Source organism: Nyctibius grandis, chromosome 28 (assembly GCF_013368605.1).
Source record: "Nyctibius grandis isolate bNycGra1 chromosome 28, bNycGra1.pri, whole genome shotgun sequence".
NCBI classification, from domain to species: Eukaryota; Metazoa; Chordata; class Aves; order Nyctibiiformes; family Nyctibiidae; genus Nyctibius; species Nyctibius grandis.
This window is the reverse complement of record NC_090685.1, coordinates 246,402-263,844: the sequence shown is the minus strand read 5'-3', so window position 1 is coordinate 263,844 and position 17,443 is coordinate 246,402. Positions and strand designations below refer to the sequence as shown.

Sequence of the window (17,443 nt, the reverse complement as noted above, 5' to 3'; positions counted from 1 at the left end):
CAAGTGCCACACACGTATGACATCCCGCAAGCGTCACGCCGAGCCCTGCCTGGGCAAAGAGCAGAGGCCAGGCTGCTGCCCTGGGCAGACGGCCATCATGCAACGTGCCCTGCGTGACTGACATACCCCAAATCAAGACCTGATGCTCAGTCCCTGGGGTTTTCAGGGATTTTGGGGATAGATTTATAGATACCATGGGTTAGGTGAAACTGGTCTTCAAAAGGTGGGCGAGACCCACCAAACCCATTTCACTCGTGCCCTGCAGCAGGTTTATGATCTGCATCAGCTCGTGGTGGCTGGGGTTACACCGGGGTGTCAGAACCTCGGGGGAACAGAGACAGGTTTCCAGCAGTCCCCTGCTACAGGAAACTGGAGCTGCCGAGGGCTCCTGCACAGGGGATGCTCAGCCAGTGCTCAGCATTCCCAAGCCAACGGCCTCCTCCACCCAGTGCTGGCCATGGGGCACCATGGAGCTGATCGCCCATGCCCACGGCCCCGCTGTGAGCCTGGAGCCCATGGCGTTGGATGCTCTGCACAAGGGTTTCCAGGCTGGGTCAGAGAAAGCTCCCTCTAATTCAGCAGCTTTTTCCTGGATCCAGGTCTGCACTCTCTGTGGCAGCTCCAGGCCGTGTTGGGGACTTACCTGCCAGGGCCGGAGGGCTGCACTGGCGCTGACCAGGCAGGAGATGGCCTGGCACAGAGGCAAGGCTATTTTTCATCTGAGCTGGGGCTGGTTCTACTGTCCTCTCCCCATGGCATACACTCACCCTCCACATGCACGCTGCATGCATTTTTCTCAGCCCTGTTATAATCACCACTGGCACAGGAGTGACCCTCCCCGAGCTCTGGAGTGGCTCCCACGAGCTGCTCTGTAAACCCGTCCCAGCCCCGGCACGACCAGAGAGGTTAGTCGGCAGCACAATTCTCTTCACTACACAAACTGGTCACTGACTTCATGCAAAACACAAGGACAGAGGCGTTGGTTAGCGACACATGCCCTTCCCAGCTGCTGACATGCTGTGGTGGTGCGAGGCACAGGGCAGCCAAACGCAGGGGATCAAGAGCTGACGATGACTTCTCCTGGTTAGCAGATGCACAAAACACACGACAGCAACATGCAACACAAATGACAGAGTGCATCGGGGGAAACAGCTACACCGGACAGGAGCCTGGGGGTGTTTGAAAGCTAGCATGCTCTTCCAAACCAGCGTGGGAGTGCACACCAGTGAGGCAATACTGGGCACCAGGACAAGGACATGGAGGCGTGACAGCACTGAGACAGTCTCGGTGGAATGGCGTCCCTGTGTACCTCTAGCTGGGAGACATCTGCGCTGGGCTGGGTGACCTTCTCCTCGCCTTTGACATCCTCTTCCAGTTCAGGAACTACTTTGTCAGTGTGCTGGAAGGAAACCAGGCCTTCATCTTCCGTTTCGCTCTTGTCCTTGTCCAGCTCGGGCAGGCTCCGGGAGATGTCCTCAAAGGCCGTGCCGTGGAAGTCACTGATCACTGTGAAATCCACCTCTGCTTCCAGGCTGGAGGTTGAACTGACTGTGATGCTGGAGCACTTGCGCTCGATGGCCAGGTGGTTGTCCTTCAGAAAGACTGAGTCCTTCTCCTGGTCCTGCTCCTCATCGCCGGTGTCACTCTCGGGAGCCCTGTGCCGAGGCGGCTTAGCTCTCTCCTCGGCGCCCTCCCTCAAGCCTGCTCTCTGAATGAGACACAATGGCGGAGAGAGACAGAGACGGTGAGCACCACGTGGCCCAGCAGCGCGGGTAGTGCCGAGGGAAGGAGGAGGAGGAGAAGGAAAGCTGCAGCAAACATCACAGAGTAGAGTCAAACAACTCAAGCATGGAGACTGAAACCTTTCTGACAGCAGCGACTTTGCAGGGGTAGGGTGGGGGGAGAAGGGTTATTCAATCTGATTTTGCCAAAAGTCTATTGGTAATTAATCATCTCAAAAAAGGGTCAGTCACACAGAAAAGCTTGGCCAGCTTGGAGGCACGTCAGTGCACCCAGTGGAAGCAGATGTATGCAAAACAGCAGCTCTGTGAAGAGACATTCAGAAGCAGCTCAGATGCCAGCGCTATCGTACGTCAGTAAGGGTGGGCACTCAAAAACAAACACATGAAGGGAAAGAAAGAGAGAAGAGTTTGAAAGAAAAGGGCCCCACCAGCCACGCACAGTGAAGGAGAAGCGAAGGAGTGTGCCAATTCCACTGAGCATCCGCATGGGCCCTGCAGAGCATCGCCCCGGGGGGAGGAGGACGAGCCCCACCAGGGCCGCCCACCAGCCCTACACGCCGGGGCAGCTGCCTGCACCGGGGGGTGAACCTGCCCCACAACACAACGCTTCCCCTCCAGAGGCCTCAGGCGGCCGGGGGTGAGTCCTAGGGACGACCTAATTGAGTGGTCAGTGTAATTGACAGCACGCTCAGAGCCGAGGGATGACCTCCCTCTGTCAGCCCTTCTCCAGCCATGGACATACCTCTCAACTCTGCCATCAGAGGGTACATTCCCCTCACCACGCTTTGCCGTGGAGCCACGGGAAATCTAGACCCATTGCTGGACTTTGGGAAATCTAGACCCATGCTGGACTTCGCATCTCACTCTAGGCAGCTCTCCCTCAGGAACAGCCCTAAGACCACTGGTGCCAGAGCAAACCCACCTCCTGGACTCTGGCCCAAGCGTTTGCAACCAGAGCCATCCCCACAACGGGCCAGGCTGTGCCGGCACAACCTCCCCTTGGCAGTGCTGGGAGGTTGAGAGGTATGAGAAACAGGGCGTCAAACAAACTCAAGAGGAACACGCCTGCATACATGTTTTCATGTGTGTGTATGTATAAACACATACATAACAGCTCTGCAATGGGGAGAGGAGCTGGAGGCACACAGCCCTCAGCCGGTTAAGGTGAGCTTTCATACTACGTAAAAAGCAGTTAGTAAAACACTGAGACCTGGAAGACCACTGGAACAGCAGCCTTTAAATTCTCTTCCTTCAGGCTGGATTTTACTGACGGGTCAGATAAATCCTTTTCTTCCTCACTTGGTTCCTGAGATTTGCTCTGGATTAGAGAAAACGGTTAGTTTTAAGGAAATGAACTCCACAGGAGCTGATCTAGCGCTTACAAGAGCGAAGAAAGCTATTTCATCATCCAGCCAGTAGCTTGCCGAAGATAGGGGAGGGCGGGCGAGGCCGGCGGGCTAAGCGAGAAGGGGTATCAACGTGAGAATGCAGGGGTGAAGCTGGAAGCGTGGGCACGCTGCTGGTAGGTGTGCGTGCGTGTCCGTGACAGAGTCGCAGCTCCTTCAGCCACCCCCCGTCTCCCCTTCTTGCTCCTGGACATAAAGTTTGGGTGCCTGCTCTGGGGTTTAGCGAGCGGCATTCTCCAGGGAGCCAAAATGTCGGGGTGGGAGGGGGGGTCACAAAACAAAAGCTGATGAACCGACTGGCCAGCGGGTCTGCATTCAGCAAATAAGCCTGACCACACACACGTACATAGAAGGACAGGGGATGCAAAGCGACTGCTGTCAGTCAATGGATGTGTGAGGAGCCACTGAACATGATCATAAAGAGCCACACAACATGCGCATGAACTTCACATCCGGACAGTTCATTGGAAGAGTTACCACGGCTTCTGCCAGTGTGAGCTCGCAGCCAGAGTCCGGGGAGGCCAGATCAGCACTGTCTTCTCCTTCGTGCTCCAGGTCAACAGAAACATCTTCCTTCAGGGAGAGAGGCTGGGCGGTGTCTCCTGAACCAGCCCCTTGCCCGAGGGCCAGGGAGCCCACACTGGAGGCAGGTCCCACTGGAGTGACCGGCACTGCTGGTGGTGAAGCCAGACCTGTGTTCAAAAGCATGTCCCGTGCCAGACTCATCTTCCCCTTTGCTTTTGCTGCTGTCTCAGCTTCAGGCACGTGCTCTTGCCCCTCCTGGGCTGCCCTTCGCTCTGCTTCACTTTGCTCAAACATCTTAATCTTAGAGGCCACTGAGGTTTTCCTGTAGCTCTCGTTGTCCTGCCAGCTGCCTGGGGCCACAGGGACATCTCCACGCTCCTGGGACACAGCTCCTGCCCTCCCAGCCATGCACATCAATGACCCAGACTCTATTTGATGTGTCTCACTGCTCACTTGCAGCTGTCCCCTGCCTTCATAGATAGACAGCTGGTACGTCTTGCTTCCTTGACACAATCCTGCTTCAGGGGAGTGGGAGTGTGAGACATCAGCAGCTTCTTTGGGAGGAGACTTACCCTGCCAAGGCTGCCCTGGAGCAAGGTCACTGTCCCTGGCGGTGTCTCCTACTGTAGGGCTCCTGCCCTGCAGATCTTGTCCCACATTAAAGTCCAAGTCCCAAGGTGGCTCTTGCGCTTTGGGATCTGCAGCGTGGAGCAGCCCTCCAGCCACAGGACCCTCTTGGGGCAGGTCTCTTATGATGGCCTCAGTCTGCTGTTCTGGTTCTTCTGCCTTGGGAGGCAGCTCTTCCATGCAAGGGCTTTTGTCATGGGACAATTCTTCCATCCCACAGCCTTCGTCTCTGGTCAGCTTCCCTGATGTGGGCCCTATGTCCTGGGAGAGCTCTTTTCCCCTGGGCTTCTCCTCCTGGAGCAGCTCTTCTGTGGCAGGGACTTCGCTCTGGGTTGCCCTTGCTGTCACAGCATCCATGTCCTGGGCCACCTCCCCTGTGGCCAGGTCTCTGACCTGGATCAGCTCTGCTGCAGTGTCTGTGTTTTGGGGTGGCCCTCTCGCAATGGGACTTGCACCTTGGTGTGGTTTCCATGTAGCAAAGCCCATGTCTTGGGGTTGCTCTTCAGGTTCAGGACTGGTGCCTCTGAGTATTGCCACCTCTGCTACAGGGCTCCCATCCCTGGGTGCTCCTTTGCCTACCACACAGCATGCCTCCTCACGTGCCACCTCCGCTGAGGGGTTCACATCCCTGGGTGTGCCCACACCTCTTACAGGGCTGGTGCCCTGGGACAGGTCTCTGCCCTCAGGCTCCGTGCCTGGGGCCGGCTCCGCAGGGACAGGGCTGGATTGCTGGGGAAAGGGCACGGGGACAGGAGTGCTGGGTTTATCCCCCTCCGACTCCGCGGGGGTGTGAGGATGGCCCTGCAGAGGCACAGCTGATGGAGGCAACTTGGTCTCTATCTCTTCCATCTGAAGAACCACTCTGGCACTTTCCTCCCTGTCGCCATCTGCTCCAGTCCTTCCTGAGAGCCCCTCCACTGACGTGCAGATGTCCAGGCTCTGTACTGGGCTCCCTCTGTGCTCCCCAGCCCCGTGGCCATCCCCTGCCAGGCCACACAGCTTCAAGCCTCCCACTGGGCTTTGCAGATCCTTCTCCTCTGGTCCCACCTCTCGGGAACACGGTAGGGCTTCGCCTCCCTCGGGTGCTTTGCAGCCTGTCAGCCCAGCAGATGCTTCCTCTTGCTGTAGGGACAGCCCTTCCTCCTGCCCAGAGGTGGGATGTCCTGCTGGGCTGGTCCCATCGCAGCCTGTCCCGGGCTGCTCCAGTGCTTCAGCAGGTTTTCCAGACACTGCCCTGTGTTGCTGACTTGCTGAGGAAGGGGGTTGGAACCCTTCTGCCGCAGGTGCTGTGTGCGCAGATCCCTCCCCGGACATGTTCACAGTGGCTTCTGGTCTCTCCTCCAAGCCAAGCCGTCCATCAGTCTCCAAGAGCAGGTGTGTTTTACTGTCCTTCTCCTCTCCCTCTGGATCTCCTAAGTAGATGATCCTCTGGGTTGCAGAAGGCTCCAAGCTGTCCTCACTAGCCTTCACTTTGATTTTAACAAGCTCTGTGGCTGTGGCCGGCACTCTGGCCTCCTGCTTCCTGGAGGCTGCAGAAGCATGCTCGTTGGAGGCCACCTCGCTTTCTCCCTGGGGAGGCTCTGGACCCAAAATCCTGGCCCTTTGCCTCTCTTCAGGCTGCTGACATGGCTTGGACAGACCTGGCTCACTGGTGGTTGCTTCCTCGCCCTGCTCTTGGGGCTGCTCCTCTGCGCTCTCAGCTGGCAGGTGCTCCCTGTCCTGGCTGGGCTCCCCCCTGCTTTCCTTCTCATAGATCTCATCCTCCCAGACAGACTCAAAATCCTCGGGACTAGCGATCATTTTTGCTCTCGTCCGGGTATCCAGGGCTGCATCTGCTGGCTCTCTGTGGCCTGCTGCTTCCTTGGCTTTCCCTACTGCCATCTCCATCTCCGATATCCTCACAGTCATTTTCACCTCTGAGGTACTTGCATGTGCTTCTTCTTTCTTGACTCCCAGAGCTTTCCTTAGAGCTACTGTTTCCAGCCTAGGAGTTTCTCTCTCTATAAATACCCAATGCTCCGAGCCCTGCATTGCAATTGGAGCAAGAAGAGTTAGCATCAAACATACTTTACCTCACTGCTGATGATTGCTGTCATGAGTAACAGACACTCATCTGCCTCGGACAGGGCTGACTAAATTATTATTATTATTATTCATGCAAGAGTTGAGGCAGGGTCCATACAAAGATCCTGGCAACTCGCTGATGGAGAGAAGGGGCTGTGACAGGGACTGAGCTCCTCTGTCCTCTCCAAGGACCATGTTTTGCTCTGGGCGGTGGCCCACTGACATACCCGTGAGGTGACTCACCTGCAATATATGCAGCTTTGTTGGAAGTACAGAGGTGGGAGCAATGCTCCCAGCAGACACATTAACAGGTATCAGGGCACCTCTCATGAGGCAGGGGAACATAGATGGTTAAACCCAACCAGGACTCCCCATCTGGCTCCCATTTTCAGCCAGCTCTAGCGATCTCCATGAGCAAAGGGTGAGATTTCATTGTAGGCAACAGTCTGTGTTCTCTGTGGCTTCATTCTCAGCTTCATTCGTGTGCCCTAAGACTGTGTCAGACTGCCAGGAGCATGAGCAAGAAAAGAAACCACCTTTACGCACCAGAAAGGCCCTTTCCCCTTCCTACCAGATGCTGCAGCTCAGATTCACTCCAAAGTCCATCCTTCCTTTCCAGCTCTCCAGGGAATTCTCATCAGGAGCAATCACTTAGCAGGGGTTTCCAGCAATGCTGAAACCAAGCAGTTCAGAACATGTAACCTGTAAAAGGTTACCTACGGAATGTAAAAGAAGACCACGGGCTTGGCAGCTGAGACAGCTATGGGTACTGTACCAAGGACCAAGCAAAGGGTGTGGAGCATCCTGCAGCAAGGACACAGTGGGTATGTGACGTACCACACAGCGTGTCTGTGCTGCTGCGCAGGGGAGGGTGCTACGTTACTGTTACTACATACATGTTTGTCCTGCAAGACAGCTAAAGACTTCACAAGTGCCAAGAACAAAGCACTGCTAAAATTCAACCACTTCTGGAACAGAAGGTAGAAAATAACCCATGAGAACACAGCAGCAGGAGAACATCTGCACCAATGAGGAAGCTCAGCAGCCTCCCCAGCCATCCCAGCGTAGGCAGCACGCGCGCGAAGGGCGATGCCGTGGGCATGGTCCTGTGGAGCTCACCAGGGCTGGCTCTGTCCGTGACACAGGCTGCGGGGCACCAGGAGTGGGCAGAGCTGGTGTCGCTGCTGCAGGCTGGGCAGGACGGACCCTCTGCGGCACCAGCGCGTGCTCCAGCCCCAGGGAGCGCGAGGTGCTGGCTGCCCGCTCCCCGCTCAAACCAGGAAAAATAACCCACGAACACGAGCCGTCCCCCACGCAGGGCTGTCAGGGTGACTGCTTGGAGCAGTTGCACCCGAAATGGAAACCTAATAACTGACCAGGGAAATGGGGGCAGAGGGAAGCAGAGCAAGGGGGAGGGAAAAGAAGATGAGATTAGAGGAGAGGGAGAAAGGAGGAAAACCAACCACTAGTGGAAGGGCTTCCACAAGGAGGGGAATCAGACACTGGTGAAAGCCCCTGGCAGAAAAGTGCCACCTCCCAGCTCCTCCCTTCTCTACCAGGAATCAAGGAAAGAACAGCTCCCTGAGCACGGTGCCCCAGGCCTCACCCTGGCAGCACCCGGGCCAGCAGCAGACCCCGCGCCTGCCCCCGGGGCTGGCAAGAGTGTGGCTGCCCCCCAAAAAACCCCACGAACGCCAGCAGGGCTGTGCCGGGGTGGGAGGCCCCACAGGGCTGCGCACGGGTACGGCCCGCTGCTGGCCCCCCGCGAGAACGCCGAGCCCCCCGAGGGCAGAGGCGGGCGCGGGCTCCTGGCACTGCCGCCGGGATGGCACGCGCGCGTTGCAAGCCATGCCGCACGCATGGCAGTCAGGGCACCCTCCTCCACAGGCTCTGCCATGGCACCTGCACCCTGCCCCAGCCAGGCAGCCCTGGGCACCCGTGCTGGAGGAGCCAGGTCTTCAGGAGCCCTGCCCCCCACAGCATCACTCACACAAGCCTCTCCAACGTCCCTGTACCCCGCACTCCCAGGCACTGTCCGCTCTCCAGGTCCCCTCCTCCACACCTGCCTCCAACGCAGGTTTTATTTCTTCCTAGTCCATGGAAATCACAACAGAGGCAGTCGGTGACTGCCAGGAGCACCAGGTTGCACCTAGATCTTTCACAGTTGGGTTTGACCCATGAAAGCAACACGATCACTAACTTGGTGGCTGCATTCCTGGCATCCCCTCAACACCAGTCTTCCCGTTCAGGAGCGATGCTTGTGGGCGATTCAACCAGAAGGCCGCTCACTTTCCTGAGGCTACAGCAGCTTCTCTTCTGCGCCTGCACTGCAGTCTCATTGCTGAACCCTTTCTTCAGCCAAGGCAAGGATGGACAGGTTGTGAGCACATGTACAAATCTCCGCGGTGAAGCCCTCTCATCCCCCTTCTCTGGCTGCAATCCAGAGTCCTTTGGAGGAGACCTTCCCTGGACAAAGATGAGTTTCTTCAAGCTCCTTCTCTGAGTTAAGGCTTGAGACTTATGTTGTAGATCAAAAAGCCTTAAGACAAGTTTTCCGAAGCCTGGAATAATGTGTTCATCCATGGCAGCACCTCTTAACCAGTAAGGAAAACCCAAAAGCTCCAGATTTATTTCCAAACCAGCTTCCTTCTCCTCAAACTTTGTTGGAATGAGCACAGCCCACTCTAATGGAACAGCCAACTACTCTGTGGTGTGACCTGAACTCTGCTCCGAAGGGTCAATGCCAGTCCTGGCCACAGCTCTGGTTCCGCAGCTCATGGCAGCCCTTGTGTCTCCAGAGCTTGAGGACTCTCAGGGATGTTCAGAGCAAGTATCTGGATACTTGGGTATGCGCTCCAGGAAAGAAGAGAACTTCTGGAGCTTTGGAGGTCAGACTGGCAGGACAGAGTGTGTACCAAGGGAGGAGCTGAGTCTAAGAACTGATGATGCTGGGAAGGGTCTGTCCATAGAGCAACCTTGACTTCCCAAGGGATAATTTACCTTCGCACTTTCCTCCCGCAAGGCATCTGCTCTAGGAACAGGAGCATTTGGGAAGGCCATTCACGCTGTGGCCTACACATTGCAAGAGAGAGCAAGCTGGTAGAAAGGAAAGAAACGACGGCATGGAGCAGCCAGCCTTCTGCCCCTGCCAGCAAGGCCCACACCCGCAGCAGAGCCCAAGGCAGGCAGGAGGCTTCTCCCTTTGGCATCCTTCAATGTCCTGCCATCCTTCTTTGCTCCTCAGGGAGACCCAGCTCATCTGAGAGGAAAGCCTGAGCCTCAAAACAAGGAGGGAAGAATGAGTGAATCTGAGACACCACACTGGGTTGCTTTGTCCCCCAAAGCTGAAGAGCCTCCCGGCACCTCCCAGCCCAGCACTCTGATCCTCCGGCGGGAGTGAGGACTGGGGCATGAAGGTGAGGGTGGAGACGCGTGTAGCTGGGCTCAGACCCAGCCTCAGCGGGTCTGAAGCCCACAGGCACTGAGGGACTTTCTGACTGAATGTGATGACAGCTCCAAGCTCTGCAGATGTGCTGTCTTCATGTCATCACCCTTTTGGGGCCAGGAATTCCTCATGGCAACCACGGGCCAGGAGAGGACAAGTTCCCACATATCAGCTGCTGAGTCTCGGCCACTAATGCCTGGAGAGAAACCACCGGTGAGGCCACCTCGGCACCTGCACCCCAGCGCAGCCCTGGCACCCCGAGGGTCTACAGAGGGCAGAAGGGAGGACTCTCTGAATCAAGAGATGTGTGCGCACCTCGCTTCTGCTGTTTCTGTTCACCAGCTCCTAAATACTGGCACGTAGAGGGTCCCAGCATGGGCCAGGAGATGCTGCTGCAGAGCCCAAGCGTCACTGAAGGTGTCTGCATCCCTGCTGCAGCCCGAGGCTGCGCCCAAGCCCTCACTCACACCCGTGCTGGCTCCAGGGGACACGTGCTCCAGCCAGCCCAGGTTCAGCTCCAGCTGTGCTGGGTGGGCACAGCCTGCCAACGCCGGCACCTTCTGCACTGACAAAGGGAGACGACAGGGAGCGAGAGCGGGACCAGCCTCGCCCCTGCCCCTGTCCTGTCCTGTCTGCCCCCCTGCCCAACGCTGCTCCTGCTCCGCTGCCTTCCCTGGAGGCGCTCAGGCAGGACGTGCACCGCAGCACTGCTGGGCACCGCACTGCAGCGTGGCTGGGTCCAGCCACACCAGAACCAAGTCTCAAAGACCAGTTTTCTTCTGCTCAGTGGTATCTTCTCTTGGCTGTCCTGAGAAACCACCACCATCACATGAGAGAAACCCTGCATGCAAGCAGTGCCGAGCGCCCACATTCCTCACCCGTGGGCACTGCGCGAGGACATCAAAGGCAGCATGATCCTGCTTTTGCCTCCAGAGACACCCTGTTTTGGGGTGCCTGGGCCTGGGGAACTGCAACTGCAGCCAAAGTGAGAGGAAAGCACAAGGGATTGCTAAAGACAGCTTGTAGCTGCCTGCCTGCTTGCACAGGACACCCGCAGAGTGCCTGTGCCATAGGGTCAGCACCGCCTTGGGACCCCCAGCACCGGCCTCCAGCATGGCCCCCTCACCCACAGAGCCAGCCCTGGGGGTGCACAGCAGGGCTCTGCTGGAAGGTCTCTCCCAAGACCCTGTCTCACAGCCCAGAAGAAACGGTCAGGGGAGCAGATTACACTACCAGCCCTGTCCTGGCGAGGGATCCTGCCCATCGCTGGAGAGAGCACCCACCCAGGGGGGCCAGGAGCCACCTGGGCAGGCTGGAGGGCCCAACAGAGGGGCAAACTGTGAGGGCGAGGGGTGGGGAGAGAAGGAGGATGGTGACAACCTCAGGAGAGGAGACAAGGCTTTTCTGCGTGAAAGACTCCATGCTTAGGGAAGCTCCGTGCTCAGATGCAAAATCGTCTAGGGTGTCCTCTTCCATCGTCTGTGCCAGCACGGAAACCCCAGCACCCACGGAGGCAGAGAGAGAGAGAGACAGAGAGACAGAGAGAGAGAGAGCGCATGAGAAGGAATGAAGGAACAAATGGTGGGTAGGTGGGTGGGTGGATGGGTAGATAGATGGATGGGTGGATAAATGGACGGATGGGTGGGTGGATGAACAGAGGTCACAGCTACGTCAGCTCTAGATGCTCCATTTACATCTCTGCACTTTATATATTTGCTTGTAAAAGAGACGTGGGGTGAAGTCCCTCCTCTTCTTCCCAGCTCAGTGCTCTGAAGAGGGGCTGTGAGCTCACCTCTGCCCGGGTCTCCCTGCAGCCCTGGGGCTCCGGTCGGTGCTGGGGGCCAGCAGGCACACGGGCACATCACGCATCCCCCGCAGAGAGCCCCCGGCCCAGCCGCCCCGCAGCGCCTGTGCCCTCCTCGCAGCCCTGCACCACGTCCTCACCTGCTCTGCAAGCCTGGCCCGGGAGGGAGCCAGGGCAAAGCGGGCCCCGTGTGTGGCAGCCACCCTGCCTGGGGCTGTGCCCACCGGTACAGGCACAGGGCTGGCTCCAGAGCCCCCGTGAGGAGGAGAACACCACAGAGGGGAGAGCAAGCAGGGAGGGTCCCTGGCAGGGGCAGGGCAGCCAGGCTGGCAGCGGGGATGCCCTTGCCGTGCACTGCCTGTGCCGAGCCAGCCAGGAGCCCAGCCCTGCAGAGCACCCACCTGCGCCACATCCGCACCCCTCACGCAGCGCTGGGGGCTCTGCATGTCCTGGCACCCCCAGTTCCAGCTCCCCAGGCACCTTCCTGTCACACTCGTGCTCCCACCGCAAAGCCAGCAGGCAAAACACCAGGAGGGGAGGGCGTGCGTGCAGGATGCCAGCGCAGCACCGCGCACCCCTCCGCCTGCTCCCACCACCCAGGTCCTGGTGAGAGGACCACGGAGCACCTCTGCGCAGGCCCCTGATCCTGCTCCTCTGAGGACACCCCTCGGGCAAGAGCTGCACCGGGCACTGCCACGCGGCAGCCCTGCTGGTACGAGGTGGGAGGAAAGCCCCATCTCATGGGCCAACAAAGCCATAGCCCAGCTCTCAAGTACCCCTAAAACACAGCCCCCCCGAGAAGGATGACAAGTCCAACCCCATGCAGTGCCTGAGCACAAGGGGAGGTCACTACCAGCAGTGTGAAAATGGTTAGCTCGTTACAAAACTTGACAGACAATGGCCTGGCCAGAGGCCCCCTCCCTCCACCCCGTGTCCCCACCACATAACTTCCACCATGCTCCCCCAGGGCAGCACAGGACACAAAGACCCAGAGCCCCCCCAGCTGAGGAACACCTCCCCGCAAACAACCCGATCCCCTCCATAAAAGAAGCATCGGAACAAACCTCGCTGGCCTTTTCTGGGGTTCCCTTTGGTGTTTCATCCTCATGCTTGGGTGAGGAAGAGGCTGGTGAGGAAGGCAGCCTCCTGTCCCGGTCCCTGTGAACCAGCTTGCTGTTGGGCTCCTTCAGGGTCCGTTTCAGCTCATTGATGCTGGCCTGATGCTTCAGTAAAACATCTTCTGGCTTGTCTAAAAACTTGGGGAAGGAGAGAGGAAGGTAACTATGATTAAAGCACCAGCCAAGGCAAAAGCGATGAGCAGGGGCACTGGGAGGGTTTGCTTCACACTGGGCTTGAATTTAGGGTCTCAGGAGCCAAATGAGCAGCATGTCAGAGCACCCCGGTCCGCAGTTCACACTAATGCCGTTGCAGGGAGCAGCAAAAAGGCAGCACATGGACAAACACGCATGCAGGCATCCCTCCGTGCAGGGCACAGCACGCGCCTCTGGCATCTCCAGCGTGGCCTGGTGAGGACAAGCTAAGCCACCTGGAGCGAGTGGGCTCTCCCTTGGGATCAGCACGGGATCAGGTCCTGCTGGAAGCACCAGCAGCCTCCTCGGCTGCTCTCTCATGCCAGGCACAAAGGGAGCCCGAGCCTCTGTCCCAGCAGGGCAGGAAAGTGGCGTTTCCAACGGAGCTCCTTCAGAGCGGGCTTCTGCCACAGGGCAGGAGGCCCAGGGCTGGTCAGAGATGGCCAGCAGAGATCTGAGCCTGGATGGCCACGGGCCAGCCTGTGCCCAACAGCAGCCTGGGCTGGGTGGCGGGTCTGGCCTGCTGTGGAGAGGGGACAGCTCCGAGCACTCGAGTGCACGGTGGGGTTTAGGCGTTAGGGCATCGTTTTGAGGCGGGACAGGCACCAGGGTGGCTCCCGTCGTCCTGCCGCAGAGGTGGGCAAACCGGCTCAGAGCAGGAACCAGCAAGAGCAAGAACCCTGGCTTCTGCTTCAAACTCAAACTTCTTCTGAGGTTCAAAAGGAGCCACCTAAAATACCTCCCCAGTATTTCTCCTCAGCAACAGCCAGAGATCCAAGAGAGTCCCATGAAAAACCCTACTACCAAATTTTCCAGGTCCTGAAGGCTCAGCCCAGCTCATGACAAAACTCCCCCCATGGCCCCGTGTGTCTGAGCCGTGGCGAAGTGCTCCCTGGTTTGCCCACCTCTGGGCTCGAGGTGCGCCGGGGCCGGGGGAGCAGCACATGCACATGCAGCAGGGTAAGCAATGAGGAGGGCAGGGCAGGGACCGGTGCCCACCACCCCAGCGGGGTCTGCCCTGCGGTGCCAAGCGGGATGGCGAGGGCTGTGTGGTGCCAGCGCAGCAAACCCCACTGCCTGGCTGCGTTTGCCCCCGCCGAGGATCTACATCCCACTGCGAGCGGAGGGGAAACCCCGAGGGAGGAGCTGTAGATTTTAGGCTGGGATGAATCGTTCCTGATGGGGGGACCCCACGGACACGGGCGTTTGTGCAGAGGAGAGGACAGCCTCCCCCTTCGCTCTCGGGCCAGGCAGAGGCAGGCAGCTGCCCTCTGGCCTGGGGGCGGGTGCCAGGGCCTGCCCCCGCAGGCAGCCCAGCGGGCGCCGAGGGCAGCTCTTTGCCCGCGCCAGAGCAGGCCGGCGGCCACGGCGCTGCGAGGAGCCCCAGCCCTGCTCTCTGCGGAGGGGAGCCGGGGCTGCGGGAGCCGGGGCTGCGGGAGCCGGGGCTGCAGGGAGCAGGGCAGGGACAGAGGCAGTTCGGGGCAGGCGAAAGCAGAGCATGTGTTGGGGCGCGGGCGGGAGCGATGGGAGCAGCCCCCACGGGAGAGCTCGGGCTGCAGGGCGGCACGGAGAGGAGACACGAGGCGAAGACATGGAGGAGTCGGTGACATGAGCAAGAAGCCAGGTCTTCCCAAGGGGCCAAGGACCCGGTGCGGGGCCTGGCCGTCGCGCCTCGGGAGGGCTCTTGCTCACACGTACGACCAGGACTCCCTTACTTAGTGGGATAGAAGATGCCGTGTGCGTGCGGGGGCACAGCCCCAGCCGTCTGCTCCGCGGGCTGCTCTAGTGTCCAACCCCCCGCCCAGGTGCATCTTATATTCCAGTAAATAGGGTGACACACGGTGTTGCTGTGGGAAGGATGGACAATATGATGCACCAATGAGGACTAAGATACTCCAGAGAGAGAATACCTCCTGCTTGTGCCTGGGAGTTGTTTCATGCTCCGGCTGGCAGCAAAGAGAGGGTTAAAAGTAACCAGCAGGGTCAGACGAGGGAACTTGTCACAAACATCACAGCTAAGTCGATGGGCTGGTGGGGCACAGAAGGACGGGATCCCCCCTCCCTCGCACCGTGGGGCTGAAATGGGCTGGGGTGTCCCCTGGCCAGCCCGGGGGCTGGAGCAGGGAGTGGGTGGGCTATGCCCAGGCAGTGGCAGGCATGGGTGGGCACCAGTGTGCCTGGCCTGTCCCCATCTCCATCCCCGTCCTGGAGCGGGGCTGCTCCCAGGTCCAGCCCTGCCTGGGGACCAGCCTCGAGACAACCTGGAGGATGCTCAGGAATCAGAGTTGGGCCAAGCCCCTGTGACAGCCCCATGTGCACTGGTGAGGCCAAGAGCTGTGCCCCAGGGTCCCACCAGCCTGGGGCACAGCTAGTGGAGAAAGGGCTGCAGGGGACCATGCCCCACGGTGACCCATCCTTCCTGCAGCCCAGCCCTGCTGCCTGTGCCCAGGTCCCCTGCCTGTCCTCTCCAGGAGTGAGCCAGCCTACCCCTCCACCTCCACCCTCCTCTGCCCGCCTCGTTTGTACCTTCAGCTCCTTGATCTTCGTCGGGGTGGTCACCTCCTCGTCCTCCGTCTCGGACCGTCTCCTGCTGCCAAACTCACCGTCCTCATCCCGCTTCTCGCCCTCCACCCCAGCATCGTGGTTCTCGCTGACGGAGGCTGGGCGCGAGAACTCTGCCCGTGGGGGAGAGCTCGGGTCACCCCAGCCCTGCCGCCCTCAACACCCACCCCAGCCACCCACCCCCTGCCCCCCACCCTGCCAGCTCAGACCCGGGGGCCAAGGAGTCCCAAACGCCCTGCAGCAGGGACAGCTGGTCCCGGGGGTCCCAGGGCTTCCTGGCGGCCCCAGGAGTCCCAGGGCACAGGGACTGGGGGGAAGCCCCGTCCCCAAGCTGCCCAACCTCAGCCCTGCCATGTCCCCCTGCTCATGTGCAGTCTATCACTTGGGGTGGGGACAGACCCTCTGCCATGGGGATGTGGCTGGGGACAGCCTCCAGAAGGAGGCCTGATGGCTGCCTTAACCCTGCCAGCCCGCTGCCCGCAGAGACGAGCCGAACAGCACCCCCCTGGCTCCCGCCAGCGGACCAATCTCCCTCCCCCTCCCCAATTTGGGGCATACCTCCGTCAAGGCTGCGAGACATGGTGTACCGTTTGCTGGAGGAGCGCTCGAAGAAGGGAGCCGGGCGGTCAATGAGGGCACTGGCCTGCCGCGTCTGCGCCTGCGTCCGCCCGCTGTAGCGGAACTTGGAGCCCATCACCAGGAAGCCCTTGGGGGGTGGCTCTGGGGACACGAGCCTGGGGGTGAGAAAAGTGGGGTGCCATCAGCAAGCCCCAGCCTTGCCCCCTGGCACTGCCCTCAATGCGTACCCACTGTGGCAGAGGCAGGAGCATGTCTGCCTCTGAGAAGGGAGGCCTGGAGGCCTGGAGAAGGTCTCCTTACCTGAAGAAGGTGTGATGCTCTATGCAGACCTTCCAGAGACGCTTGGCAGAGCGGTGGTTGGGCAGCTTGAAGCCAATGGTGCTCTCAAACTGTTCGTACTTGGGGGAGACAGAGACATGCCGTTACAGGCAGATCCTGCCCTAGAGGACGCGACGGTATGGGACCTGACTTGCCAAGGCCCTCAGGTTCCCCTGGCAGGAGCCATGACCATGAAAAAAAAAAGTCGTCTTCAAACCAGTGCTGGAAAGGTCCATGCCCAGCCCCACCGGGTGGTGGGATCACGCCCTCACACTTTTAGCCTAAGCACTTCCCTCAACTGTAAATGGCTTTACAGTGCAAGAGAAATTCCCTCAAGAAACAAAAACCTTTTACAGCTCGTTTTGGCGAGAGGGCATCACTCTCCATTTTAGATGCACTGTCCTTGCCCTCCTGTCTGCTGGAAAATGTGGGTGGAAATACATTCTCCCATCAGTGCACGTAAAAGTGAAAATAAAGTCAGAAAACGATCAAAAAAGCTTCCTGCTGTTCTTTTGTGAGGCACAGAAGACACATCAAAAATGGCCCTCAACCCCCCTTCCTGGGTGACGTCCCAACGCTAGTGGGGTCGCGGTTTCTGGCTGGTGGGGAAAGGAGCCTGGGGTGCCCGCTGCCTGCTGGAGTCACTTTGCCAGTGAGAAAATGAGCACAGGAACAAGAAAGTATTTGCTGAAAGCCTCCATACGCCACAGGAGATGTGCTCTCTCGGCCAGCGTGGTCACTAACTTGAGACCCTTGGGGCAGAGGCTGGAGCCAGGTGAGGACCTCCTCAGCAGGCAGCCCCAGTCCAGCAGCGCAGGCACCCTGGGACCGCGCTGGCCCATGGCACTCACCTCGCCCGGGCGGATCTTGATGTAGAAGTTGCTCCTCTTGTAGGAAATTTTGAGGATCTTGGGCCAGGCGAAGCGGTTGATCCTCAGCCGGTCCCTGTAGATGAGGAGGCCGTTGGCGCAGACGCCCAGCATGATGTCGATGCCCTCTGAGTCCTGGAGGAGGCAAGAGGGACAGGAGGTGACTGCTCAGCTGCCCAGTAAGAACCAGTC

At 59.1% G+C, this 17,443-nt stretch overlaps 1 protein-coding gene across 10 annotated transcripts in view; it reads right to left on the bottom strand.

Annotated features, from left to right (window-relative positions):
• Positions 1 to 17,443, bottom strand: part of EPB41L1 (erythrocyte membrane protein band 4.1 like 1) — a 69,650-nt gene that overhangs the window by 6,063 nt on the left and 46,144 nt on the right. For 4 of the 10 annotated variants that reach the window (XM_068419716.1, XM_068419720.1, XM_068419717.1 and 1 more), the window contains 9 exons: positions 17,234 to 17,386; positions 16,365 to 16,462; positions 16,044 to 16,219; positions 15,450 to 15,598; positions 12,678 to 12,869; positions 11,190 to 11,288; positions 3,626 to 6,325; positions 2,953 to 3,060; positions 1,310 to 1,708 (listed from right to left, as the gene is read on the bottom strand). In XM_068419716.1, the coding sequence (XP_068275817.1) occupies positions 1,310 to 1,708; positions 2,953 to 3,060; positions 3,626 to 6,325; positions 11,190 to 11,288; positions 12,678 to 12,869; positions 15,450 to 15,598; positions 16,044 to 16,219; positions 16,365 to 16,462; positions 17,234 to 17,386 (4,074 nt within the window). The remainder of the gene's footprint in view (positions 1 to 1,309; positions 1,709 to 2,952; positions 3,061 to 3,625; positions 6,326 to 11,189; positions 11,289 to 12,677; positions 12,870 to 15,449; positions 15,599 to 16,043; positions 16,220 to 16,364; positions 16,463 to 17,233; positions 17,387 to 17,443) is intronic. The other 6 variants (XM_068419719.1, XM_068419724.1, XM_068419723.1 and 3 more) reach the window with 6 other exon arrangements.